A 27699-nucleotide genomic window follows, 5' to 3' on the forward strand; every position below is an offset into this window, starting at 1 on the left:
GAGAAGGAAAACTGAATTTTAGGTGGGTAGGTGGGATGCACAGATGGATTATGGCATAATTAAAAAATAGCTCTTCATTAATGAAACAGCTGCAAAGCTTCTCCATCTCCTAAATACTTCCCTTTTATATTAATGTCATTTTTGTACAGAAGTGCTAGATGTGTCTTCTTTTTGTTTTTTTTAAAGCACACTTCCTGTTTTAAAAGTTTATCATTAATTTTAGACAATCACATATCCATGAAGCTAGTGAATGAACGCTTATCCCAATTTAGAAAGCTCGTCTTCATAAAACTCCACCATTCCTCATTTGACTCCTCATTCTGAAATTGTGTATTCCAAACTTGGTGTGATAATATAGTTTCCATTCATGTAAAATAACTTTCTTGGACAGCTTCTATACTGCACACTGCTATATATTGTAACTATGGCATCTAATTTGAGTGTGAGAAATGAGACAATCTACATAGCATGAAAAATGAAAAAAAAGAACTGAACTAATGGCATTTCCATGCCAAAAAAAATACATTTCTGAACCAGGTTACAACTTTTCACAGGAAATTTAGATGTGAATCATTGGACTTCAGACTAGGACAGTATATCATAATTTTTTAATAACATAGCCAAGCCTTGTATAATATGGCAGAGAATATAGTAATAATAATAACAATAACAACAACAAAATTCAATTTATATACTGACCTTCAGGACAACTTAATGCCCACCCAGAGCAGTTTAAAAAGTATGTCATTATTATCCCCACCACAAAACACCCTGTGACATGTTTTGTTCCAGTGGTTTGTAAACATAATGAAATTTTAAACGTGGTATATTGTGTGTGTGTGTAATTTTAATTTCAGATGGGGATGTCAAACAAACAAGATGAAAGACCAAATCCCCTACCCAGGAGATAACAAGGGCTGATGCTTCAAAATTTTTGTTGAAAACTGTCCATCTTGTATAATCACTGATAGGGTCAGTGATTAGCCATGTATACTAAGCCCCCCACCCACCCCAGAAATTCAGATTTGGTTTTCAGGGATCCCCAAAAAATCCAGGATCCCTGAAATCTGGGTAAGATTCTCTGATCCGATTCGGCAAGATTCGAGAATCTCATATCCAGCCATGATTCTCCATGGGGAAAACTACTTGGGGCCTTTCTGGGGGGGGGGGGGCATTGTTCACCATAGGGAACAATGGGTAGCTGGGGGCACATTGTTCAGGAGTAGGGGGGCATTTTTCAAGCAAACTCCACCACATTTTCAGGAAACCTACTCCTGACTGTCCTCTAAAGATCCCCACCCCAAATTTCAAGAAGATTGGACCCCGTTAATTTATTCAAGCCTAATCTTTTATAGTTGTTTTGTTTCCTGCACCTTGTTGAGGAAAATGAAATTATTCTCTTTATGTCCTTGGTTTCTGGATTGGTTTGAAGACCAGGAACTGCATTTTTTTCCACCTAAGTTATTATGGTAGTTGACTAATATTCTTATCCCATTTAGCTCGTATTATCGATGAGTCAAATGGAAAATATGACCTGACAGAAAGCTGTTTGGAAGAAACTGGCGGGTTGGGAGTGGATATTATCCTCGATGCAGGAGGTCTGTAATTGCTCAAAAAATCTTATTATATATAGCATTTAAATTTACATTATTAACAAATTCAGTAGTAGTCCATTACTATATAGTTCTGTATATTAAAATTATCTCTTACTGTACACAATGTCCTCTTTCTGTATATATAAATATTATACATCCAAAAGAGTAGCTCTAGAGTTGACATGCGATGCATTCTCTGTTAAAACCATGAATTCTCTTTTAATTAAACTGAGATGATGTATCAGAGTAACTTGATTCAGGGGATCTATTGGGTGAGAGACATAGAAAATAAATTTCAGAGAAATTGGATGAAAAATGGGTAAATTATTCCACATCAAAACTTGAAGGCAGAAGTGTTGTTTTCAGAATTCAGCAACCTTTATTGGCATTACATCCATGTTAACAAAAACACTCTACACAACCAGAACTCAGTCTACAAATACACAACTCGCCTCATAGATGCAAGATACAAAAATTTAGCTACAGTTTCAATAACTTTTTGGTTCTGAGTAGCCAATAGGAAGATAACTTTACATTTATCAGATTTTCCAATTTGCTCTCGCAACAGCGGGTCAATGAGTGTGGGACGTATATCACAGTAATAAGTACAATACAAAAAGACATGTTCCAGGGTTTCTATGTCTCGCTGAGCACAAGTGCGTAACCTGTTAGCATATGGTGTTTTATGGAATCTCCCATAAAGTATCGCAGAAGGTAGCACATTAAACTGAGCTAATGAATAAGCTCTGTGATAATGTGGGGCCACTAAACAAGTGAGATATTCTGCCCTATACCCATGGGGTAAAACCTCCAAACCTAGGGGTGAACATCTGCCTATTGCAAGACTCCTGAGATTCTGAATCTCGATGTCAAGGAGTCTTTTTGTTTTGTTGAATAGTAAAGCAAAAGACTGAACTGATCAGTCTCCAAGTATAGATGAGTTTAAAATGCTGTCATGCTGTTGAGATATGCCTTTCATTCATGATGAAAAGACTAATGTATAGTTGTAATGTAATGTTAAAAAGTTCCCTTGTTAGTCAATAGAGATAGAAGAAAGCACAAGATATGTCATACATACTCCACTAACGTCTGCTAAACCTGTATGTCCTGAAGGATTAGTAGCTGCGTGAAGGATTTTCTGTGGTTCCTTGACAAATCTGGAAACATAAAGCTGGAAGGGTCCCCGAAGGGTCATCTAGTCCAGCCCTCTGCACAATGCAAGACATTCACAGCTACTCCCCTCCCCTGCCCTCCCAGTGACTGCTGCTCTGTGCCCAGAGGAAGGCAGAAAACCGCCAGAGTCCCCTACCAATCTGGAGGAAAAATCTTTCCTGACTCCAAAGTTGCTATTGGCATTACCCTGGGCTTGTAAGAAAGGACCACAAGAGCCTATCACCAGCTCATCCCTTCCTGTCCTCTCGATCTGTCTAAATTCATATTGAGTCATAGAATCAGCATTGCTGTCAGATGGGCCTCTTCATTAAAATCTCTAAAGAAGGAGAGCCCACAACCTCCTGAGGAAGCCAGTTCCACTGAGCCGTTTTAACTGTCAGAAAGTCCTTTCTACTGCTTTGACTTAATTTCAGTTCATTAGTTCTGGTCTAACTCTCTGGGGTCACAGAAAAATAACTCTGCTCCATCATCTATGTGACAGCTCTTCAAATACTTGAAAAGGCGACTCCCCCAACATGGCAGCTGACCAAGTGACACATTTTTATGAGCTCTCGTGCTAGTTTCTGCTTTGAGGGCCATTATAGCTAGGGAGGATTGAACAAATCAGTCTGCAACCTGTCTCTTATTAAGAGGCACCCAGCATGCGATATTGGATTGATTGGGGAACTATTTGGCTCTCTTTAATTAGAGAGTTAGATACTCACCGACTCCTGAAGACACAAGACCACCTGCAAAGCAGAACTGAGATGGCCGAAAAGCCAGTTAAGCCAGCCTGGGGACTCTATAAATATAAACTTAATTATCTAATTGTGCTAGGACCTTTCTTCTTTTTTTCTCCCTTTTCAAGAGGAAGGAAACTGTCAACTGTGCTTTATTTTTTGTGCCTTATTTTTGATTTCCATACAAAAGATGTGTGCTCACAAACCCAGCCACTGATTTATCAAGTAAATAGCAGTTTTGGGGACTTAAAAATAATCAGAACAGTGTTTCATCTTGGTATGTTTACAGACAATTATGGAACTTTGTTAATTGCATCTGAGAATTCAGCCAGTCTTGGATGTTATCTCTGCTTCATTTCTTACTTTCTTTTTTCTAATTTCCTTGCCTGCTTATTTTACTCTTCTCTAAAGAAGAAATGAGACAACTGATTCCAATCAGCTGGATCAGTTGGGTCAATCTTGGATTATAAATTACCTAAAATACAGGACCTAAAGAATATAAGGTTAGATGTTTATAATTTTATCTTAAGACATGAAAAAATATGGCCGATCATTAACTGATTTCCAACTGTGTAGTTTGGACTTGGGTGTTACAGGCAGATTGAAAAAGACATTTATGCTACGCAATCACCACCTACTGGCCTGAAGAAGGAAGAACTAAACTGAGAAAAATGGTTGCAGCTATGAAAAAGGCCAACATTGAGCTGGTTACAGAAGATTTTACAGATATAATATCTCAAATTATCTTCTCTCTCAAGCAAAATTGGAAGTTTGTTTATAGAACTAAAACAAGAGTATGAAAATATTTAACCTTGATGCGCGGAGTGAATCAAGAAACTCAGAAACCAGGCCCGGAAGATAAGGAATCACCATATTTTCAACAAAGCGACCAGACCATGAATGGATTATATGAGTATCAGGAGTCTAGATCTGAATCATCTTTTGGATTGCAAAGAACAAAACAGGGAACCCAAGGAATTAATCAAGTTATTCAAGAACTTAAAGAACTTAAGAAACAGCTGAAGAAATCTAGGGAGACACAAAGGCAAACTGAATCATCACAAGCATTACAAGCAGACTTCATATCAAGAGCAGATGGAGGAAAACAAATCTTGGAAATGGAACTTAGAAGCAACGATTTCAGCCTCTATGGAGACTACGTGAAGGTCCAAGATGACTTTGATCCAGGAGGCCCTTTCTATTAAGATTTTAAGGATTATTGAAGCAAAGATATACTTTGAGTTGTTACCTACAATTATGGTTGATTCTATTAATTATGTTTAAAGTCCCACTTACGCATACTTTGAGTTTATATATTCTGTTACTTACAATTATTATTGTTCTAATGACTATGTTATGAAATTCTCAACATCATTCTTACTCCTGTGGATTGCTTGCTTGGTTTTGTTTTCTCTTTCCACGTTGGAAGAACTACTTAATTATATAGTAGGCAATTCATAAGATTTGGTATATATAATTAATATTAAAATAATCAGGCTGAGTTAAATGTGGAAAGTAAAATGTTTGGTGTTGTACACCTTCGGACAAACTTCAGAGATATCTGATGATGGATGGGAAATTTATATTGAAACTCATATTCTTTTACATAATTAATGTGATTTATATATCTAGGTTACAGAAATTGTCAATTTTTTTCTAAATAGGATGTATCGTTTCTATTATCTCTTTATTATTTCTGTGCTCTCTGCATGATTGGATTAATTCAGTATACATATAATAAGTTAACTATAAAATTCAGAATGGACAATTGATACTAAAATAGACTAATAGTTAAGCTAAATAGTGAACCTAATAACTAAATATATTAAATATTGTGTGATAGAATATAATGTAGAATACAAAATGTTTAACATTTTACCTATCCTGAATTCCCCCCAAAATAGGTTATCAAATATATTTAGAAGTATTATAGCTCATTCCCTTTCTCTTTTTCCTTTGTTTATTTTTTTATAATGTAAGTGAGGAAGAGGAGTAAAAGTATTTTACATATTTTGATTATATCTTCCATGTAGTTCAAATTTATTACTATATATTATATATACTGTCTTTGATATAGCCTAATGTACTTTGTATAAGGTTCTATGCACTTTGAATTGCTATCTCTATTTCTTTTCTAAACAAAATTCATTATAAAAAATAAATAAAAAATTTGAAAAGGTCTATCATATCACCTTTCAGTCATCTCCTCTCCAGGCTAAACTTACTCAGTTCCTTCAACCTTTCCTCATAGAACTTGGTCTCCAGACCCCCTCACCATCTTTGTTGCACTCCTTTGGACACATTCCAGCTTGTCAACCTCCTTCTTAACTCTAGTGCCCAAAACTGAACACTGTACTCCAATTGAGGTCTAGCCAGAGTAGAGCAAAGTGATACCAGAGATACTTTTGTTGATACAACCCAAAATCACATTGCCTTTTTAGCTACCACACTGCTCATTCGTATTCAGTGTATAATCTGCTAAGATCTCTCAATTCTTTTCACATGTATTACTGTCAAAACAAGTCTCCCTCATGCTATAATTATGCCTTTGATTTTTCCTATTCATCTCCAGCTATATTTATTATTTATTTACTTTATTTATACCCCATCTTTCTCCCCAATGAGGACCCAAAGCAGCTTGCATTGTTCTTTTCTCCATTTTATCCTCACAACAGCCCTTTGAGGTAGGATAGGCTGAAAGTGTGTGATTGGCCTGAGACCACCTAGTAAGCTTCCATGGCAGAATGGGAATTTAAATCTGGGTCTCTCAAATCCTGGTCTGAAACCCTGACCCCTACACCACACTGGCTTTAGTGAGGTGACTGTTGTTGAACAGTAGCAAGCCCCTTGGTCTGAGTATGTCATACATGTTTGGTGGTGGCTAGTCACTCTGTGTTGCTGCCTGGCCTCCCCAAATGAGTACTCCCTCAAAGAGCCCTGAGAAGGGCCCTGGCCCATTTCCTTGCTTTTCACTGACAAAAAAACAAGGCTTGAGGCCTGGCAATATGTTTGTGGTTTCCTAGCTGTCAGGATCAGGCGGGGGCGTGTGCACCGCTGTAGGTAGGGTGGCCGTCCTGGCCGCCCGTCCAGACCGGTCCGCTGCCTCCCTGATGCTGGCCGCCCGGTCGGCCGCTTCTCTCTCTGCCCTGGGTAGGTGGGGCTCCGCCCTAACAGGCCTCAGAAAAAGGGGCAGGGGCTGGCTGGCCTCCCAGCCTCCTTGCCAGCATAATCACGTTTGCTTTCTCTCTCTCTCTGTCCTTTTCTCCTTTCCAGCACTCCTCATCGGCCTCAGCTTCTGGAGCCCTCTGCCTTTTATCCCTCCCCTCTTTGCTTACTTCCATCCCCGCTTCCAAGACCCTCCCCCCAGGGCCAGACCCATCACCTGAAGCAGGTGAGGCCAAACTCCAGAGCCCCTCCCTGCTCTTCCCTGCCCTTTCCTTCCCAGTTCTCCTCTCCCCGGCTGCCTCCCCTGCTCTCGTGCACTCTCCCAACACCTCTGCCCTTTCGCCCAATACTCGCTCTCCACCCTGCCGGTGGGGGCGGGCCCGCCCGCCACCTCAGCATCTCGGGCCGGGATGCAGCCAGCGCGGCCGCCCACAATGGCAGCCGGACCCGTCACCCTGCCAGGAGCCGAGAGGCCACGTGGCGCTGCTGCGCCCGCACCGCCGGGCTCCCGCTCGCCTGGCTTTCGCCGCGGCCGCCGGCGCCCCAGTCTCTGCCTGGGTCAGGCTGCCCGCGCCGCCGCGGCTATCATGCTGCCTCCGTCGGCCGGTGGCGGCTCTTCCTGCCTCCGCCTCCGCTGCCAGGACCGCCTCGGCCACCTCTCCTGCGGCGGCGGCCTCGCCGGGCCCTCCTGGCATCCCCGTCTTCTCTCCGGCTGCTCCAGGGGCTTCCCCCAACTTCGGCCCATTGAGGTGAGGAGGGCCGAGAGGGGGCTGGGGGGAGCCCTGCGTCCGGGCCACGGGAGCGGGCGCCGGACACTCCACCCCCTTGATGCCGTGGTGTCATCTTGGTCTCCGTTGAGCATACAGGACAAGAAGTCCGCGTTGGCATACTGGGACCCGGGTCGATGGCATGTCGTAAAACTAAAAGGCAAAAGGGACGGGGTACCATCGTAAGACTCGCGCATTATGGTCCTTCAAAAGGGCCATCCACTGGAGGGGCGCGTGGTCAGTGACGAGGGTGAAAGGGTTATTCACCAGATAGTACTGAAGGGCCCCCACGGCCCACTTCACCGCCAGGGCCTCTTTCTCAATTGTCGCATACTTCCGCTCAGCCGGCAGCAACTTTCGGCTCAGAAACAAAATGGGGTGTTCCTGATCACCAAATTCTTGGGAGAGGACGGCACCCAGCCCGGTATTAGATGCGTCCGTCTGCACGATAAACGGGCGGGAAAAATCTGGGTTTCAGAGGACGGGCACTCTGGTCAAGGCTGTTCAAAGATCCCGGAAGGCTCGGTCCTTGGCCTCCGTCCACTGTATCTGGTTGGGTTGGTCCTTCCTAAGACTGTCTGTAAGGGGGCTTGCCCTGCTGGCATAGTGCTGGCATAGTGGGGCTCCCGTAATATCCCACGAGCCCCAGGAAGCGGCGCAGCTGCCTTTTAGTGGAGGGGCGAGGACAGTTTTCTAGGGAGGCCACCTTATCTGGAAGGGGACGCAATTGGCCCTTTCCCACCAGGTATCCGAGGTATCAGAGCTTCTGGAACCCCAAACAACTCTTCTTGGGGTTAGCTCGAAGGCCGGCTGCCCAGAGCGCCAGAAAAACCTGCCGTAGATGTCGCACATGAGAAGGCCAATCAGGGCTATAGACAATTATGTCGTCAATATATGCCGTTGCAAAAGTTTGACATTGAGCCAGGGCGCGGTCCACGAGCCGTTGGAAAGTGGCCGCTGCCTCATGCAGCCTGAATGGCATCACGTGAAAGTGGAACAACTCCTGCGGGGTGGCGAAAGCTGTCTTCTCTTGATCTTCTAGGGCCATGGGCACCTGCCAATAGCCCTTTGTGAGATCCAAGGCCGACAAATATTTTGCCGTCCCCAGTTGTTCAACAAGGACCTCGGCCCGCGGCATGGGGTAAGCATCAAATTTGGCGATCTTATTAACCTCCCGGTAGTCCACACAAAAGCACACTGTTCCATCCGGCTTAGGCACTAGGACTACCAGGCTGCGCCACACGCTCTGTGACGGCTCGATGATTCCCATGGCAAGCATGTCCGCCACTTCGCGGGCCACCAGCTCCCACTGTTTACGCGGCAGCGGACGCCACGTGGCCCTTGCCACTTGACCGGGAGGGGTGGGGATGGTATGCTGGACCAAGGTGGTACAGCCCGGCTGGTTTGAAAAGACCCCCCCAGCACGTCCTGGAGCAGTTGTTCCAGCTGCTGGCGCTGTTCGGTGGTCAAGGTCACTTCCATCACCGGGGCAGCGAGTATCCCACCCTGGGGGGTCCACGGCAACTGACCGTCTGAAGGTTCAAGGGGGTCCTCAGCCAGCTGGCATTCGCCGGGGGGCCGCTCCCGCCAGTTCTTCAGGTCGTTCACGTGAATCCGACGGTCATCCCGCTGCACTTCTCCACACCTTACAAGGTGCGACAGGGGTCCCAGAACCTTCACCACCGGGAACGGCCCCTGCTACGGATCTGTCGCCTCAGGCCTCAAGATATGCCAGTGCACCAACACGGGCTCTCCCACTTGGAAAGAGCGCAACCTTGTCCCCTGATCATAATACCGCTTCTGGGCGATTTGGGCCGCCTCCAAATGCTGCTGGGCTAGGGCCCGGGCTGTTTCCAAGCGGTTCCGCAATGACTGGATGTATTTGGCTTCTGGGTGTCCTGGAGCCTCCGCGACCAGGGCCCATTGGTCCTCCATCACGTCCAAAATTCCGCAGGGCCACCGTCCATAAACCAACTCGAATGGCGCGAACCCCGTGGATGCCTGTGGGGTCTCCCGGACTGCAAAGAGCAGGGGATCTACCAGTAAGTCTCACTGTGCAGGCCGGTCCCCGGCTAGTTTTCGCAACATTGTTTTGAGGGTCTGATTGAAGCGTTCCACCAGGCCATCAGTCTGCAGATGGTGGACAGATGTGAAAACCTGGTGGATACCCAGCGTCCGGCACAGTTGACGGGTAAGGCCGGCAGTGAAGGAGGTACCGCAGTCCGTCAAGATCTCCCGCAGCAGCCCCACATGGGCAAAGTAATGAAGCACGGCCCAGGCCATCGTGGGGGCTTGCATCGTACGGAGGGGAATGGCCTCCGGGTATCGTGTGGCATAGTCCATGATCACCAACAGGAATAGGTTCCCTCTTGGGGTTCGAGGCAACGGCCCTATGGAATCCATTGTGATCCGTTCGGAGTCTGGATCACCAGGAGAGGACTAAGGGGCGCCCGTGGCGGGGGTCGCCCTGAAGCTCGCTGGCAGACGGCACAGGTCCGGCAGTACTCCTTGGCATCTTTCGCCACGGTTGGCCAAAAGAAGTGGGCTAGGACTCGGGCCAACGTCCCCTTGGCCCCTTGGTGGCCCGCCCAGGTGTGGTCATGGGCCGAATTTAATATGGCTGCACAGACTGACCGCGGGGCCAGGAGCTGGCAAACCTCCTCCCCCCGGGTCTCAATGACACGATACCAGGCACCCTGCTCCCACACTATTCGGGGGTACCTCCCCGCCCGTCGAGGGTCCCGAACCTCCCCTCACTCACTGCCACCTCCTCCCGCAGGGACCTCAATGTCTCGTCCCGTTCTTGGTCTGCGCAAAAAGCTGGGTCGGTGGGCCACTGTTGGCTGGAACCTTCAGGGTCCAGTGGTGGTGGATTCGCCTCTCGGGGAGGGGCTTCTTAGGCCGGCAACGCCTCCTCGGGAGCCAGTGAGGTCTTAAGATGGTGGATGAATGCCGGGGCGTCCCTTCCCAGCAGCACCGGGTATGGTAGAGCTGTCACATGGGCCACTTCCACCTCCCAGGAGTGGCCCTGATAGCGCAACGGAACCTTCACCACCGGGTATTCTTCGGTGTGTCCGTGGAAACAGGCTACTGTGGCCCGACGGATGACGGGGAGACGCGGAGGAAGGAGACGAGAGCGGACCATTGAGATGGAGCTTCCACTATCCAGCAGCGCCGACAACCGTCGTCCTGCTATCTCCATGACAATAAGCAGGGGCGGAGGTCGCTGCTGCTGTGCCGAGATGGGGAGGGCCTCTTCCCACCCTTCATCACATTCCATCATCGGGCAATCTCGCTGAAAATGCCCCTTCTGACCACATTTGAAGCAGGGCCCGCGATCACCACCTCCATTCGTGGCCCGTGGGCCTGGGTCTGCCAACAGTCTTGGGGGAGATATTATTCAGCCCCCTCCCGGAAGGGGTGCAATCCGCTCCCGCCCCCGCCCCGGGGAGGGCTCACCACCACCCCGCAGGGGTGTCCGGGCCCGTCCGGGGCCGGAATAATGTTGGACGCCCCCTGCCAGCACCTCGCCCGCCCGGAGCCTCTCGATTGCCCTCCCGAGGATCCGCTGCCGCCACAAAGTTTTCCAAAAGCGTCGTGGTATCTTTCAAGCTTTCGGACCTGCTACACGCTACCTAGTACCGGGCCTTCGGGGGCAAGATGTTCAGCAGCTGTTCCAGGATAACCTGGTCGACAATCCGCTTCTCTCCATCCGTCCCGGGTTTGAGCCAATGGTACGCCGCATCTCACAAAGCTGTGACCAAGGTGTGTGGCCGTTCAGCCTTCCAATACAGTATGGCCCGGAACTTCTGTCGATACGAGTCTGCCGTGACAGCGTACCGATCGAGGATGGCCACTTTCAATTGTTGATAATTGGCGCCATCTTCCTTAGGAAGGGCCTTGAGTACCGCCTGCGCCTCCCCAGTGAGATAAGGGCCCAAGATGAACGTCCACTGGGCCGCTGGCCACTGCGCTGCCTCCGCCGTCCGCTCAAATGTTGATCGGCCAGCCATTGCCCAAACTGGACCAGATCGATCATCGGCCCTGCCGGATTCGCGTTGGCGGCGCCAGCCGGGCCCTGGCTCCCCGCAGCCTGACCACTGTCCATTCCAGGCGAGGCCGTGCGGGACAATGATGCAGGCGGTGCTTGGAAAGTTGCGGGTCTCAGCACTTGCCAGCCAATAGTCCACCCGCAGGGCGTGGGCAAATGAGGTAGAGAGCGTTTTACCACTGGGGCAAGACCTGCCATGTTGTCAGGATCAGGCGGGGGCGCATGCGCTGCTGCGGGCAGGGTGGCCATCCTGGCCGCCCGTCCAGACGGGTCCGCTGCCTCCCTGGCGCTGGCCGCCCGGGTCGGCCGCTTCTCTCTCTGCCCTGGGTAGGTGGGGCTCCACCCTAACAGGCCTCAGAAAAAGGGGCAGGGGCTACCTGGCCTCCCAGCCTCCTTGCCAGCATACTCTCTCTCTCTCTCTCTCTCTCTCTCTGTCCTTTTCTCCTTTCCAGCACTCCTCATCGGCCTCAGCTTCTGGAGCCCTCTGCCTTTTATCCCTCCTCTCTTTGCTTACTTCCATCCCTGCTCCCAAGACCCTCCCCCCCCCCAGAGCCAGACCCATCACGTGAAGCAGGTGAGACCAAACTCCAAAGCCCCTCCCTGTTCTTCCCTGCCCTTTCCTTCCCAGTTCTCCTCTCCCCGGATGCCTCCCCTGCTCTCGTGCGCTCTCCCAACACCTCTGCCCTTTCGCCCAATGCTCACTCTCCACCCTGCCGGCGGGGGCCCGCCCGCCTGCCACTTCAGCATCTCGGTCCGGGGTGCGGCCGCCCACAATGGCGGCCGGACCCGTCGCCCTGCCAGGAGCCGAGAGGCCGCACCGCCGGGCTCCTGCTCGCCCGGCATTCGCCGCGGCCGCCGGCGCCCCGGCTTCTGCCTGGGTCGGGCCGCCCGCGCCGCCGCGGCTGTCATGCTGCCTCCGTCGCCCATCGTCGTCCCGGTGGTGGCTCTTCCTGCCACCACCACCGCTGCCAGGACCACCTCGGCCGCCTCTCCCGCAGCGGCTGCCTCGCCGGGCCCTCCTGGCATCCCTGTCTTCTCTCCGGCTGCTCCAGGGGCTTCCCCCAACTTCGGCCCATTGAGGTGAGGAGGGCCGAGAGGGGCTGGGGGGAGGCCTGCGTCCGGGCCGCGGGAGCGGGCGCCAGAAACTAGCAATGGCTGCTGAGGGCATTTGTTTCTTAAAGCTTCAGGCCCTGCTTCTTTGCGGGGGTGGGGGAGTTAATCACCCATTTTTTTACGTTTTCAGATTCTTCTGAAACCTGGGGCATTTTTCAGGTTTGTAGAAAGATCTGTTCATGGCTTTCATCTCTGAATTTAAGTATCCATAGATTTGGTCATGTTGAGAATTAGAGATTGATTGCCCTGCCCTGCCCTGGCCTGGCCTGGCCTGCCCTGGAGAGTCCAATCTAGTTAGATCTCTGAAACCAAGTAGGGTCAGCTCTGGTTAGTACTTAAATAGGAGACTGCCAAGGAAGTCTAGGGGTACTACACAGAGGGAGGCAATGACAAACTTACCTCTGAGCATCTCTTGCCTTGAAAACCCTATGGAGTCACTGTATGTCAGCTGTGACTTGATGGCAAAAAAATGTATTGATACTACAAGTGGGGAATTGTGAAGATTTGAGTGGGAATGGAAGTTCCATCCCCTCCCCTAAATCTTCCTCACATCCTGTAATGGCTCTGTTTCCCCGGCTTCCTTTCACCTCCTCTTCGTTATGGTGCTGATGGCCAGCTCCACTACTGCAATGTCAGATGTCATTTTGGATTGCTAGTGCAGTTCAAAATGTTTTCTAAGCTCAGTCCCTCCCACTTTCCTCTTAAAAGTTTTTGCAGAGGGGCGGGGGAGTTTTTTAATAAATCTTTTTTTCCCTGCAAATTTGGGGATGTTTCCTTGGATTTGTAGAACCCTGCATTATAGTTGTGGCTAGCTCTGTTTGTGAAGATTTTTTGTTCTGGCTCCTTTCCATATTAGACATTTGCAGCATTTCCCTGCCATTCCTCTGAAGTTTATGACATTTGTTCACTTCTGCAGGCTTTAATCCATTCTCATTGCTTCTTTCCAGAATAAGAGGCAGGGGTGGGGGGGGATTAGGGATCACATTGGAATTAATATGATGTAAGTGACATACTTTTGCAGAGGGAACAGCTTGAATTTACTGATCCTTCTCCCCTTGCTCCAGGCAAGAGACTGCTACTTGCATCATTTCTGCAGATTTTAATCTATATTTCCTGCTGTTCATGACCATAAGGAGAACAGTGATGAAGCTGAACTGGGGATCATGCTGCTGAAATACTACAGGGCAAAAATAAAAGTTGGTGCTAAATATGGATATAGTAGAAACAGAAGATGAATCCTTAATATATTTTTAAAAAGTCATGAGACTATTAGATGTGAAATTTATTTTCTTAGGAAATTTGCTTCTTTTTCAGTGAGATTATACAGTAAGGAAAGTGAAACAACTTCACAACACTTGCTACCACACAAACATGACATCATTACTCTGCTCAGCGTTGGAGGCCATTGGGTTACCACAGAGGAAAATCTTCAAGTAAGAATGGATAATTTCTCTATACAGTCATTGCTAAATGTTAGTCTCAGATTTATTACTAATAGTGTTTAGTAATTTTGCAATGTGTGGATTAAAATAAGGGATATGGGGAGACAGCAGGGCCAGGTAATGAATAAAAAGCATTAAAGAGAGAGTAAAAAAGAAGTGATCAAGATAAGCCTTACTGGAAAAGTACGTATTCAAATAGAGGAGAAACATTCACATGAAGTGGGGAAGATGATGCAGGTCCAGAAAAAGAATAGAACAAATCAGGAGAAGAAGAGGAGGAATATCAGTCGATCTACTTGAGCTGACAGGAAAAAGAGAGGAATGTTGTAAGAGGAAGTCATGGATGAGAAGCAATCAGGGCAAAATATGGAGAATTGGAGAAAATAGTTCTTAGTGAGTAGAATCTTGCAATCTTAGTGGAAGTCACTGGTGGTTGCAGAGCTTTCCCTTATTCCCTTCCCCCCAGCAGCTTCTTCAAAGCCTGTGAAAGCTTATTGCTCTGGTTGTGGATGAACTATCACAATTGTCAGGAGGCAGGGATGAAACCATCCACTACTTCCTTTTCTGTCAGCTCAGGAAGAGGAACTTCATCCCCTGCCCACTGCATTCACCCAACCTGCATGGCTATTAGTCCACACAGGTCCTAGTTCTCCAGGAATCAACTTTCCCAGAGAAAGATGCTGCTGAGGGAGGGGAACCTAAGGAAGTTCGCAGTTGTTGTGCACGTGTATAGTAGGATCCAGCTCTGAATGTGAGACACAGCATAAAAGAGGAAGTCTCTGTAAAGAGAGAGATAATCATAAGGAAGAAAAGAGTAAGATGAGGTCAGCAGTAGGGCTGTGCACCACAAACAAATGAGTTAAATTTGATTTTTTTTTTTTTTTACAAAATCTGAGAAAAAGTTTGGCATTTCCCGAATTTCGAATTGATTCTCTAATTTGGTTTGCATATTTCTGAGAAATTCTATGGGGAAATCACTCCGAGATATCCAGTGGGCTGGGTCATTTTCAATCAAACTTCATCATATTTGGAGGGAACCTATTAGGGATGCCAAACCCCCGCCGGGAGTGGGGGATCCCCCACCCCCCCCCTACACCCTGCCCCCGCTTACCTGGCCAGCAGGGGGTGCGTGCTCCCCTGCGGTGCTGCGCACTCCCATATGCTGCAGCCGCCTGGATGGGGCCCATTTCTGCCTGGATTGGGCCCGTTTCAGGCTGCTGTGGAACGCAGGAGCACTCCCACGCTCCACAGCGGCCCAAACTGGGACTGATCTGGGCCAAAATGGGCCTGAAACGAGCTGGATCTGGGCCAAAACGGGCCCATTTCAGGCTGCTGCAGAGTGCAGGAGCACTTCCGTGCTCTGCAGCAGCCTGAAATGGGCCTGATCCAGGCCAAAACTGGCCTGAAATTAGCCGGATCTGGGCTGGATCAAGGCCATTTGGGGCCGCTGCAGAGCACAGGAGCATTCCTGTGCTCTGCAGTGGCCGAAAACAGGCCTGATGCGGGCCCCTGTGGAGCACGGGCACGCTCCCAGGGGCCGCTTGATAATGTCACTTCCTGCACACACACACACCCCTCCCCAACGGTAAGTGCCAGGCCCCTATCCCCCACTGGGAAGTTGAGGGGGCCAGGCAACCCTAGAACCTCCTCCTGACTGTCCTCTAAAGAGCCCCCAAGTTTCATGAAGATTGGACTGGGGTAATTTTATGATCCCCCAAAGAAGGTGCCTGGGAGCTATCCGGAGGCAGGGGGGATTTTTCCTGCAAATTCCACCAGATTTTCAGGGGACCTACTCCTGACTATCACAGAATCACAGAGTTGGAAGGGGCCATACAGACCTTCTAGTCCAACTCCCTGCCTAATGCAGGATGAGCCACAGAAAGGATATAAAGTATCTTTATATAAGGATATAAAGTATTTTTCTGTCCTCTAATGACGCCCTCCCCCTCTTAAGTTTCAGGAAGATTGGATCCCGAAGACCAGTTCTATGAGCCCCTGAACAAGTTTTCCCATAGGAAACACTCCATTGTTTCCTATGGGGAAAAAGTAAACGCTGACTTCATTACAGAAACACACTGGAGCAAGGCTGCCATGGCCAAGGCACACTCCCAAATGTAAGCTGAGCTTATCCCAGAGAAAGCCCAACAGAAGCAAACTAAAGCACAGGAATGAATCCTCCCAGAACCAAAGTGAAGGAATTATATCCATTCCACCCAAACTAAACTGAAGCAAGGGACACTGTTGCAACCAAGCCCAACAAAAGCAAACTGAAGTAAAGGAATGCCTTGTGCTTGTGCTTGGATACTGCTTAGTTCTGTTCTGTGGTGTTTCCCCACTGGCCAAACTCAGCGTCTGGCTGCTGTAAATGACACTTGTTCTGTTTCAACTAATTTTCATTTTTTCTTTAAAAGTTGGATCCTCCAGATAGTCGTTGCCTTTTCCTCAAAGGTGCTACCATCTCTTTTCTGAATGAAGAAGTGTGGAATCTATCAAATATGAAACAAGGAAAGTATCTTTATATCCTTTCTTTATATCATTTATATCTTTATATCCTTTCTTTTGGAATGATTTATATCATTATTTTATCTTTATATATTATTGTTTTCGAATGATTATCTAGTTGATTAATATACCTGACTAGAGTGGTGACAGAATGTACATATATTGTCATACGATCATCAAAACATTTCAGTTGGTGCAGAAGCTCGTGTCTTTTTATTATGGCGAAGAGAATGGGAGCAGTAGAGTTAATGATGGTTAAAACTAGTACAGATTTATCTGTGGTCGTGCAGCCCATTCTTGACCTTGTATGTATGTATGTATGTCACTTATAGTACCCCTTTTAAACAACCAATATAGTGTTTGCTACTTTTCACTCAGTCAACTTTATGAAATCTTAGACTGGTAACATGGATTAAACTTTATTGTCTCAGGTTACAAACAGGCTCTCAAAGTTATTGTCTTGAAATAATAATTGCTGCACTAAAGAATCCTCATTTATGGCATACCATGCTTATGCTTTAACTAGATAACAGTTCTATTGAACTTTTCAGAAACAAAGTTGATCCCAGATTATCTTGCACCTAACAATTGGGAGGAGTTTTTGTTTTCTCCTCTAGAGCTGTCCTTCAGTACAGCACTTTACTTTCTTGCAAACAAACCAAATGGCTTCCATTGATTTCTAGAGGAGAAAGTAAACGCTACTGATGTGTACAGGAGTGGGACTCCATGAGATATGAGTAACTTGATTACTATTTAGTACAAAACACCTTTAAGTTTATTTTGTTATTTTAAAATAAAAGTATTATTTCTTCATGTGTGAACAAATATATCTTATAAAAGAACTGTAATTTTAAGAACACTAACACACACTTCTACTTGGTTATACAAGAGTACAGGTTGTTTTCCTTGACAATCTTCTTATATACGCATGCTAGAAGATATAATGGAGAAGTTATCAAATGGTGTTTTTAGGTATGCCATATTATTACAATGAAATAGATCTCTACAAACGGTAACATAAATAATGCTAATTCTTTGTATAGCTCTACATCACTAAAATCTTTGGGTCTTTCTTTATTGCACCCGTATGATACATAGTTGCAGCGATTCACATTGCCCGAGATCCAAAGAACCACAAAACTGGTTGTGAGCCCAAGAGGACTATAGACTTATTTTTTATTAAGCAGGACCTCCCTGCATGGTATGGCAAACTTACAAGAGTTTTAAAAGCAACTGGTGATAGATGTAAGAAAAGAAAGGCAAAAATTCCACTGACATGTTACAAATCTCCTAGATTAACCTAAACTGCTTCTTGTGTCCCAGCCCATATCACCATTAAGATATAGAATAGCAAAAAAGATACCTTATGCCAATACAAAACCAGCAAAATTAGTCCACCCACAAGCCCTGCAGAAGTTTCTGTATACTCAGGAGAAACTCCTCAGTTATGCAGAAAATGATGGGAGGGGGAAAAACCCAAATGGCCTGATGCAGACTGCATATGCCCAGAAAATAATGGAGGCAGTTGAGTGTATTACAGTTAAAGGGGATAAACTGATGGAAATGTAATTGATCTGCTAGAGCTTACTGCTTACAGCAGCAAAAGTTCACATGATATGCTCTTAAGTCGCATGTGCTCACTACAGCATGTGGTATGATCAGCAGCTCCCACTGCCAATTTGAACTGGCCCCTGCTCAGAGCTGCAGACATATCAGAGAAAATGGGTCAATGAAACCGTGCCAGAGAAGATGGGCGAGATGTCTTGGGCAACCTGAGAGGCGCTGATATACAGGATAATTTTTTCCCTTTAAAATGCTAACAACAAATTAGGGAGCCAGGTTTTTAAAACCAAAATGTTGATTATAGGGTTAAACAATAGAGGTGTTTCTGCATACCTGGAAGACCTCATGCAGAAAAATGGCTTTTCATTTCTATACATCCCCCTTCCCATGAAGACTTGAGCATATATACCCCCTCATTCTGCCCATTGACAGGCTAATTGGAAGCAAATAATTTGCTGCTTATGTCCATCCAACCTGGTAACTAATTTACAGGTTGGGGAGAGAAAAATTCCCTATACTGGTGATATTGGAGAGTGGAAGGTAAGGGGCAACAAAGAGTCATTTCAGTGTTTGGGGGAGCTTTTTTATAGCTACAGTTGGGGTTGATGGGAGGTAGAAAACAAAACCACTTATTACCCTAGCTCCCTTATAGTAACAGTGCTAAAGGGAAATGCACCTTTTGAGACACAGGAGACTGAGCCTTGTTGTGTCCTAGTGTTAATATGTTTCTAGTGGTAATTATTACCAATAATTAATAATCTGCTAATGGTTAGCATGTAGCATACTTGCCATGTGAATTATGACAGTCATTGTGTTTGAGCATGCAGATGAATGCAAGAGTTGAAAAAATGTATTCTCAAAGGTAACAAAAATGGTCATATTTAAAACTACTTTTAAAAGCTGTTTTGAAAATGTGTGTAATACATTGCACATCTGCTTCTTATTTGCTGTTCTTCTGTGTGGTTCCAGGGAACTTAGCCAAACTATAACACATTCGTTTTCCTGAAGCAGTAAGGCTTGCAGTGCTAAAAGGTAGAGTCTGTTGAAATTGTCCTGAAATGTGTGGAGTTTTTTTCTGTCTGAGTGAGCATACATTCTAGACACTTCTGATTGTTCTCTTTTAGGCCTCATTTGGATGAGCCAATCCCATTGTATGAAGCTAAAGTTTCTATGGAAATGGTTCAGAAGAATCAAACAAGAAAAAGACAAGTTGTCCAGCTCTGAAGCACAGATTCCTAGCTTCATGAGGCCACATGAAGTGGAACATTACACACTTTTGTATAGTGTATATGTATAAAATAGTGTTCAGTGAGTAAGTAAATGACATCTGATGATGTAATCACTATTTTAAGATTCTTTGTAAGTCCTGGGGATACATTTGAGATTTCTAATCAGAGCTTTCATTTTGCCTGTAGCCATCTCTAAAGTAATAAATATAAATCGAGTCCTATTCTTCTTTGTGCGTGACCCCTTCCCCAACAGTAAAAACTTTGGCTTGAAGAGACAATATTTGTTTATGTCAGAGTTTTTACTTTTTATATTTGGTAGTATTTTGTTTCACTGGGACTTCTGCATACTATATTGGAGGAAGCCAAGACAGAAAATATCCTACTAAAATGGAGAAAGGGTATAACTGGAAATATATTCACATTGGCAGGGAATTCCAGAAGTGTTTTTTAAAACTGACTTGATTTTCATTGTGGTTTTGCTGTGTGATTCTGATTCTCCTGTGATATTATTACTGTTTTAAGAGTTTCAGTATAAGACTAACTTAGGAACTAACAAAATCAAAAAGAGTCCAGTAGCACCTTTAAGACTAACCAATTTTATTGTAGCATAAGCTTTCGAGAATCAAGTTCTCTTCGTCAGATGCATGATACAGAGACTGGTCAAATATAGAAGAGGAGGGAGGAGAAGAGGAGGAGAGAGAAGAGGCAATTGGGGGGGGGGGGGAGCAACCAAAACATTCCTTTGCTAGTATATGTAAACATCTCCTTTTGGTGTGTGGATCAGTTGGCTTCAAAGGAGTTTGCCCTGTTAGTTTGTAGCAGCCAAACAGCTAGACCATTCAATTCCAATGCAGTATGAGCCTTCGATAACCACAGCTCTCCCTGCCAGATGCATCTGACAAAGAGATCTGTGGTCCCCGAAAGCCCACGCCAGGTGCCACTGAGCTCCCCCAGACCCCGCCTCTGTAAAGGAAATCTGTTACCTGTGATAATGTGATAACCATTCATAGTCCCTATTCAGTCCCAGCTTGACAGTCAAATTTGCATATGAATTCCAGTTCAGCAGCCTCCCGTTGGATTTTGTTTTTGAAAGGTTTCTGTTGAACTACAGCGACCTTTAAGTCTTTGATGGAATGTCCTGGTAGATTGAAGTGTTCTCCCACTGGTTTCTGGACGTTTCCATTTCTAATGTCAGATTTGTGTCCATTTATTCTTTTGCGTAGAGGTTGGCTGGTTTGTCCAATGTATAGAGCAGAAGGACATTGCTGGCACATGAGGGCATATATCAGATTGGAGGATGAGCAGCTGTAAGAGCCAGAGACAGTGTAGTTGATGCCATTGGGTCCTGTAATTGTATTCCCTGGGTAGATATAGGGGCAGAGCTGGCATCTGGGTCTGTTGCAGGGCGTGGTACCTGTGCTGGTGACTCTGCTGGCCGATTCATGGTTGTGAGTGAGAAGTCGTTTAAGGTTGGGGAGCTGTCTGTAGGCAAGGAAAGGTCTTCCACCCAGGGCTTCTGAGAGAGGGGTATCATTTTCCAGGATGGGTTGTAGCTCACTGATGATACGTTGGATGGGTTTGAGCTGGGAGCTACAGGTGACAACCAGTGGTATTCTGTTGTTAGTTCCTTTAGGTTTGTCCTGGAGCAGACTGTTTCTGGGTACTAGTCTGGCCCTGTTGATTTGTTTCTTCACTTCATTTGGTGGGTACTGTAGTCCCAAAAATGCTTGTAAATCTCTTAAGTGCGAGTCTCGGTCGAGAGCATTGGAGCAGATACGGTTGTAACGTAAGGCTTGGCTGTAGACAATAGACCGAGTGGTATGTTTAGGGTGGTAGCTGGAGGCATGTAGATATGAGTATCAGTCTGTTGGTTTCCGGTATAAGGTGGTATTTATTCGTCCATTATGTAGTTGTACAGTGGTGTCCAGGAAGTGTACCTGTTGTGTAGAGTGGTCCAGGCTTAGGTTGATAGTAGGGTGAAAGTTATTGAAGTCCTGATGAAATCTCTCAAGAGCTTCCTTCCCATGGGTCCAAATGATGAAGATGTCATCCAGGAATCTTAAGTACAGTAGTGGTTCCAGTGGATGGGAGCTGAGGAAGCGTTGTTCCAAGTCCGCCATGAATATGTTAGCATATTGTGGTGCCATGTGTGTGCCCATGGCTGTGCCATTAATCTGTAGATATAAGTTGTCACCAAATTCGAAGTAATTGTGAGTGAGTACGAAGTGACAAAGTTCAGTGGCGAGGTGTGCTGTGGTTTTGTCCGGGATAGTATTCCCTATGGCTAGCAGTCCATCTGCATGTGGGATATTGGTGTATAAAGCCCCCACATCCATGGTTGCTAGGATGGTGTCATCTGGTAGGTTGTCAATGGACTGTATTTTCCTGAGGAAGTCAGTGGTGTCCCGTAAATAGCTGGGTGTGTTGGTGGCATAGGGCCTGAGGATAGAGTCCATGTAGGAACTAACAGCTCAGTCCTAAGCCATGAGACACCGCTGTCGCTCATGCATGGACGTAAATGTGGCGGCACCCCACTCCTCCCTATGGACTTTTGCCGGAGAGTCCCACCGGCGACCAAGCTCAGCGAGGCGAGGCACATCTGCAGCCAAGAGCACTTGCCCGCTGTTCCCCTGACAACCCCGCCCACACCGGCCAATGGCTGCACCGCTCCCCTGACAGGCGGGCGAGGGGAAAGCAGAGGCACAGCCAGTGGGGAGGGCGCTATCCCCACTGCTCACCAACACCCCCTTTCGGAGATGTAGGTGGGGAGGAGGCGGGTCGTTCCAATGAGCCCATTGAAACCATGTGGGAGGCCAGAAGGCCGATTGGAAGCGAGGGGAAAGAAAAGCGCCCACATACTTGCGGCGGCGCCACTTGAACACATCACTGCATCTCTACAATGCGAGAATGCGGGTTGGACCTCGATAGCCATGCCCCAGGCCTGGGGCAATGCCCCCCCCCACAGCATAGACTGACAGCCCCTCCCCACGCTAGATTTCCCAAGTCCATCCCTGCTTCCGCAAATGGCGAAAAGGAGGGGGATGCCCAGTAACTACACAAACCCCACCCCCTGGCAGCAACTTCCCACATGCAGGGACCATCTTCCTGGCTTTTCAGATGCCGCAGCTCAGACTGTCAGAGAATGAAAGTCCTCAGTGCCCCCGCTCTCACAGACATTCATGGCCACACTTCAATTCCCACCCTACTGCCTGAAGTTACATTGAGGAGAGGAGCGGGGCAGGGAGGCTGGACAGGGTGCCACTTGAAAAATTTGCAGGGATGTGTGAGAGGACATTCCGACAGGGAGTTGAGGGGCCAGCTACTGGCAATATCAGGCAAGCATAGCAACAATATTAACTATTAATTTAAAAACCTGAGACTTTCTGCCTGTGTAACTTCTCTTTTCATGGGTTCTATGGGGCTTAGGAAGTAACTTCCACACAAATTTAAGAAAGATTTTTTTTCTTTAAAAAAAACTTCTTAACAACTAATAAAATACAACTTTTAAAAAAACTAACTCATAAGTTCAACCATACAGAAAACTTTAAATCAACAATGTTTTTGAAAAGGTAAAACAGTTCAACATTTCACGAAGTGGTGAGTCTTTTTTCATTAATTCAGAGCAACTGTAGCCCAGGCTTCTGTTCTCCTGTTGGAGAATTACAGCCCTGCAAAAAATAATACAATCCCAGTAACACCAACCAAACACAATACACAAACACTGCTTTAAGTCATATGGTTTACATACAATATTTGATTACCTTATTCAAGGTGATAAGAGCATATAAATTATTCAGCTCCCTAGCAACCAGCCTCTTCCTCAGCAGCCTGCCTCTTGCCCACCCCTCTGGGCTAAACCAATTACCTCATAGGGGTTACACCTGCAAAGCAGATGCTCTACCAATGGGCTACAGCTCCATGCATTGTTACCGTTTTCATGTAACGCTCCTTCATGCTGAATCAGTTCAAAAATTCATCATATACTAGATCCTGTTACAAGTGGACAGACTATTCTGGCAAACCAATTAAATGGTCAGGTATGTTCCAACAGTAAGTGCAGAATTCTTACATCACAATCCCATTTAATCATAATTGGAACTGCATCTATCTAAAGCTTTAGTGAAATAGTTGTAAAGGGCTGTATGTCAAGCAGACTTAGGATTGCAAACGACACAATAAATTTGACGTGTTGGATCATGAGTATGTAGCCAGACTCACAGTCAGACATACACTGGGGGAACTCACCTTAAAAAGGAGTCATTCACTCAGTGATATGAGAAAGCACTGCAAGGGGGGAGAAGGAGCTTCTGGTTGCCCTCCCATCCTGCTTTTGCCAGTGCACCCATAGTCCAACACAGGTCAGGTGCATTTCTCTGGTTCCACATGTCCTTCCTGGCACTCCCTGCTGCCCTTTCCACTGACAAAGGCAGAGGGAGGGAAACAAGAAGCTCCTTCTCCACCCTCACAGCACCATGCAAACAAGTGCTTTTTAAGGTGAGTTCACCTGATATACGTGTGACTCCACGTCTGGTTGTGCACCCATGGTCCAACATGTGTCAGGTGCATTGTATATTTCTAAGAATAGACTGGACATACCTGAATCAAAAGTTCCACAGAATGCACACTGAAATACCAAAACAGGCCAAATTGGCCACTTCTCCTTGGTCAACACCTATCACATTCACAGAATCCATGCTCTTTAATCTCTCTTGCCCTCAGCGTAGAATCTGGCCCCCTGGTTTACTACATTGCAGAGTGACCTGAAGAAGGCCAAGAGACATCTGGAGCAACACTGGCAAAAAATTTGTACTGAATCTGAAAGAGCGTACTGGAGAGCTCAGTGGAAGACCTATGAAGCAGCAGTGACAACAGCAAAGACGCGTTACTTTTCTGCTATAATTGCATCAGCCAGTTCACAATCATCCCAATTGAGGCATCTACCGACTCCTAAATCTGGACCTTTATTGTCCAAGGAAAAGAAAATTAATAGTGATACTTTTGGAAATGTTTTTCCTGATAAAGTCTTTCAAATATGTTCTTATTTGGATGCTGATTTTAACATTTATGAACTATTTTGACCCAAAATCAAAAAGAGTTCAGTAGCACCTTTAAGACTAACCAACTTTATTGTAGCATAAGCTTTCGAGAATCACAGTTCTCTTCGTCAGATGCACTGTGATTCTCGAAAGCTTATGCTACAATAAAATTGGTTAGTCTTAAAGGTGCTACTGGACTCTTTTTGATTTTGCCACTACAGACTAACACGGCTAACTCCTCTGGATCTATTTTGACCCAGTTACTAGGATGGATGTTGACAGGCTCCTGGGATCTAGGAAGGCTACTACTTGTGCTGTGGACCCTTGTCCATCATGGCTGCTGAAATCATGTTAGCACTTCATGAATGAATCATTGTTGACCAGCGTAAATGGCTGACTCAAGGTGGCTTCCCTCAGCCACTCAAAGAGGTAGTTACCTGCTCACTACTTCAAAAAAAAGTCCCTATAGAAAAGTGATGTGGCCAATTATCACCCTGTCTCTACTCTGCCCTTCCTGGGTAAGGGGATTCAGAGAACGGGGACAGGCTCTAAGCCTTCTGGGATAACTTATGTGCTCTGGGCCATTTTCAGTCTGGTTTCAGTCAGGCTATGGAATACAGATGGCACTGGTGGCTTTAACTGATGATCACTGTCTGAAAGCAATCCTTTTGAAGTATTTGGAGGCACAAGTAGGTATTGGCGGATGTGCGGTGGACTGGTTCAAATTATTCTGCACATACCAGAGGAGACCAGTTGTCATCAATGTGGGACTCATCCTGTGGGGTGCAGTCTTATTACCCATGCTATTCAATCTCTATGTAAAACCCTTCGGACAAATCATGTGTAGTCTGGGAATTGTGTATCATCAAAATACTGATGGCACCCACTGAGCTCTATATTTCTTTATCCAAATATCCTGGGGATATGTTAGAGGTCTTGAGCCAGTGCCTGACTGCTGTGGTTAAATGGCAAAGGACAAATAAACTGAAACAATTCTGACATGGCGGAGGTAATGCTGGTTAGAAGCCTGAGGTCTTGAAGGATATTGTGCTACTCACCTTTGATGGGGTTCAGCTGATCCTAGCCCAACTGTGTTAAAAGCTAGGGGACCAAGCATTACTGGAGAAGCAAGCTAATACAGCTGGAAAAAATCTTTTCTCAGTTTAGCCTGGAAGATGGCACCCTGATTTGGCCATTTAGTTCCATACCATGCTAACAATGAGATTAGACTCTTTTACTGCACTTTATATAGGCTTTCCCTTGTAGTCAACTCAGAGACTCTAATTAGTTCAGAATGGCACAGCTCGGTTGTTATTAGGAGCTAGGTCAAGCGTGCATATTACAGCCACTCTGTAGTCACTGTTGGCTGCCCATAAGTTTCCACATGCAGTTCAAGGTACTGGCCATAACTTACTCATCCCTTTATGGCCTTAGACCCTCATATTTGCAGGGTTGCCTCTCCTCCTACGCCCCAGCATGACAACTTCACCAACTAAACAAGGCCCCCTGAAAGTGGGCAAGATCAGCAACTGACCATACACATGCATTCTATATTGTGGCCCCCCGTTTGTGGAATGGCCTGCCTGAGAAGGTCAGCAAGGCTTCCACACTTCTGGCATTCCATTAAATGTGTAAAACAGAATGGTTCAGGAGGTCATTTTTTAAAAGGTGATAGGGTTATAATAGAATGCTTTAGGAGATATTTTGATGAAGGGAATGTGTCTGTGCACTGTACTACTGTGTAGTGTGTGTTATCTCTTGCAGTATGCAGTATGTGTTATCTTGCTCTTACTGCATCATATTTCTACTTATTTAATACCATTTTCTGCTTATCATGTATCATTTATCATTATAAATCATGCTTATACTTTGTTCAGATTTCTCGTTTTAGATTTCTGAAATCATTATTAGACGTGGGTAATCTGACTTGAGCCTTAGTGAGAAAGGCAGACTATAAATTAATGAGTCACTAGGGTTGCTAGCTCCAGGTTGGGAGATTTGGGGGGTGGAGCCTGAAGACAGAGTTTGGGGAGGGGAGGGATCTTATTGGGGTATAATGCCGTAGAGTCCACCCTCTAAATCAGCCATTTTCCCCAGGGGATTTGATCTCTATAGTGCAGAAATCAGCTGAAGTTCCAGGAGATCTCCAGCCACCACCTGGAGGCTGGCAGTCCTAAGTGTTAATCATTATTAGTTCTGTTGCACCTGTAATTTGGTGAGCATAGACCAAAGGGAAGTGTCTATTCTGGCCTGTTTTTCCACAGATCAGTAAACTACACTAAAAGTATATTGGAACATGGATTCTGTGGGGAGTTTATAGTTTGGTATATTCCTGCCCTCTAGGCCTATATATATTTATTTGGTTGGTTAAGCTCCCCTGGAATCTGGCATTGTAATTTTGGTTGGGAAGGGGTTAATAAAACCATGCCATAGTCTTATTTCTAAGATATTGTTTTGTGTCTCTGACACTGTTTATTGTTTCTGCCAAATAAATGCAGATAAAATGCCCATGCCATGCTATTCTAGGTATTATGGCTGGGAAAGGGTTAATAAAAATATTTCAGTATTATGGCTGGGAAAGGGTTAATAAAAATATTTCAGTATTTTCATTTCTAAACTATTGTTCTCAAGTATCTTTAAGATATCCCACCATATTTAACAGTTATCTTAATTACTGGAAGCTTGTTCTGGCTTTTACACGGTTCTTAAGTTGTGTAGTCAGAACCAATTTTCTCAAATTATTTAAATAATGGATCCAAAAAACTTCTGGGTTTTTAAAAAATCCAAAACGGCCAATTATCTCTGGTTCATGTGTTGCAGTTATAAAGCTAGAGACAGAAATGTTTCAGACTATACTAATTCCAGTATTATTACTTAAAACAGCAATGCTACGGGGGTGGGGGGGTTGCAATAAAAGGGAGGAATAGTATTTCTGTAAGTATTTCTAAGCGTCTGCGGTTCGGTGGAATTTTGTCACTCCGCTGGATTCAGATTGTGGCCTACCCAAGCATCGCAACGCAGGCTGGTAGTGGGGAAAGAACCAAACTGGGAACTGTGCAACGAGAAAGCAAGAGATCTCCGTCCATTCTCCACAAATATTCTTCCCGGGAGAGCAGAAAGCGCAGACCACCGCCACCCCCTGGCTTGCACTCTGCCTCACCTAGACCGCGGGGGTCGCACAAGCCCGCGCCGCGAGCGCTGGAGAGGCACCGGCCGCGCCTCTGACAAGGAAGCCCCCTTGGGATTGGCTGGCTGTTGCGCGGGCAAGCAGAAAGTCCAGGCGAGGTCTGTGGGTGGAGCCTTCCCCTTTCCGCGCCAAATTTGTTTACGCGGCTCCGGTTGAT

The 27699-nt window shown here is 46.1% G+C and overlaps 2 protein-coding genes across 5 annotated transcripts in view; both read left to right on the forward strand.

Moving 5' to 3' along the window:
* CRYZL1 (crystallin zeta like 1) overlaps window positions 1-19535 on the forward strand; it is a 41976-nt gene extending 22441 nt beyond the window's left edge. For 3 of the 4 annotated variants that reach the window (XM_054973367.1, XM_054973369.1, XM_054973366.1), the window contains 5 exons: window positions 1500-1598; window positions 13898-14016; window positions 16437-16542; window positions 17454-17499; window positions 19215-19535. In XM_054973367.1, the coding sequence (XP_054829342.1) occupies window positions 1500-1598; window positions 13898-14016; window positions 16437-16542; window positions 17454-17499; window positions 19215-19314 (470 nt within the window). In that variant the 3' untranslated portion in view covers window positions 19315-19535. The other variant, XM_054973368.1, reaches the window with a different exon arrangement.
* On the forward strand, window positions 11945-12982 carry LOC129325601 (translation initiation factor IF-2-like). The gene is made up of 2 exons (XM_054973371.1): window positions 11945-12550; window positions 12714-12982. The coding sequence occupies exons 1-2, from the start codon at window positions 12114-12116 to the stop codon at window positions 12721-12723; spliced, it is 447 nt and encodes a 148-aa protein (XP_054829346.1). The 5' UTR covers window positions 11945-12113; the 3' UTR covers window positions 12724-12982.
* Window positions 19536-27699: the final 8164 nt, after the last annotated feature.

This window comes from Eublepharis macularius, chromosome 3 (genome assembly GCF_028583425.1).
Source record: "Eublepharis macularius isolate TG4126 chromosome 3, MPM_Emac_v1.0, whole genome shotgun sequence".
NCBI lineage: Eukaryota > Metazoa > Chordata > Lepidosauria > Squamata > Eublepharidae > Eublepharis > Eublepharis macularius.

Bases quoted from the DNA above. Each gene is read 5' to 3' on its own strand.
- LOC129325601 (XM_054973371.1), top strand. From the start codon at position 12,114: ATGCCTCCCCTGCTCTCGTGCGCTCTCCCAACACCTCTGCCCTTTCGC.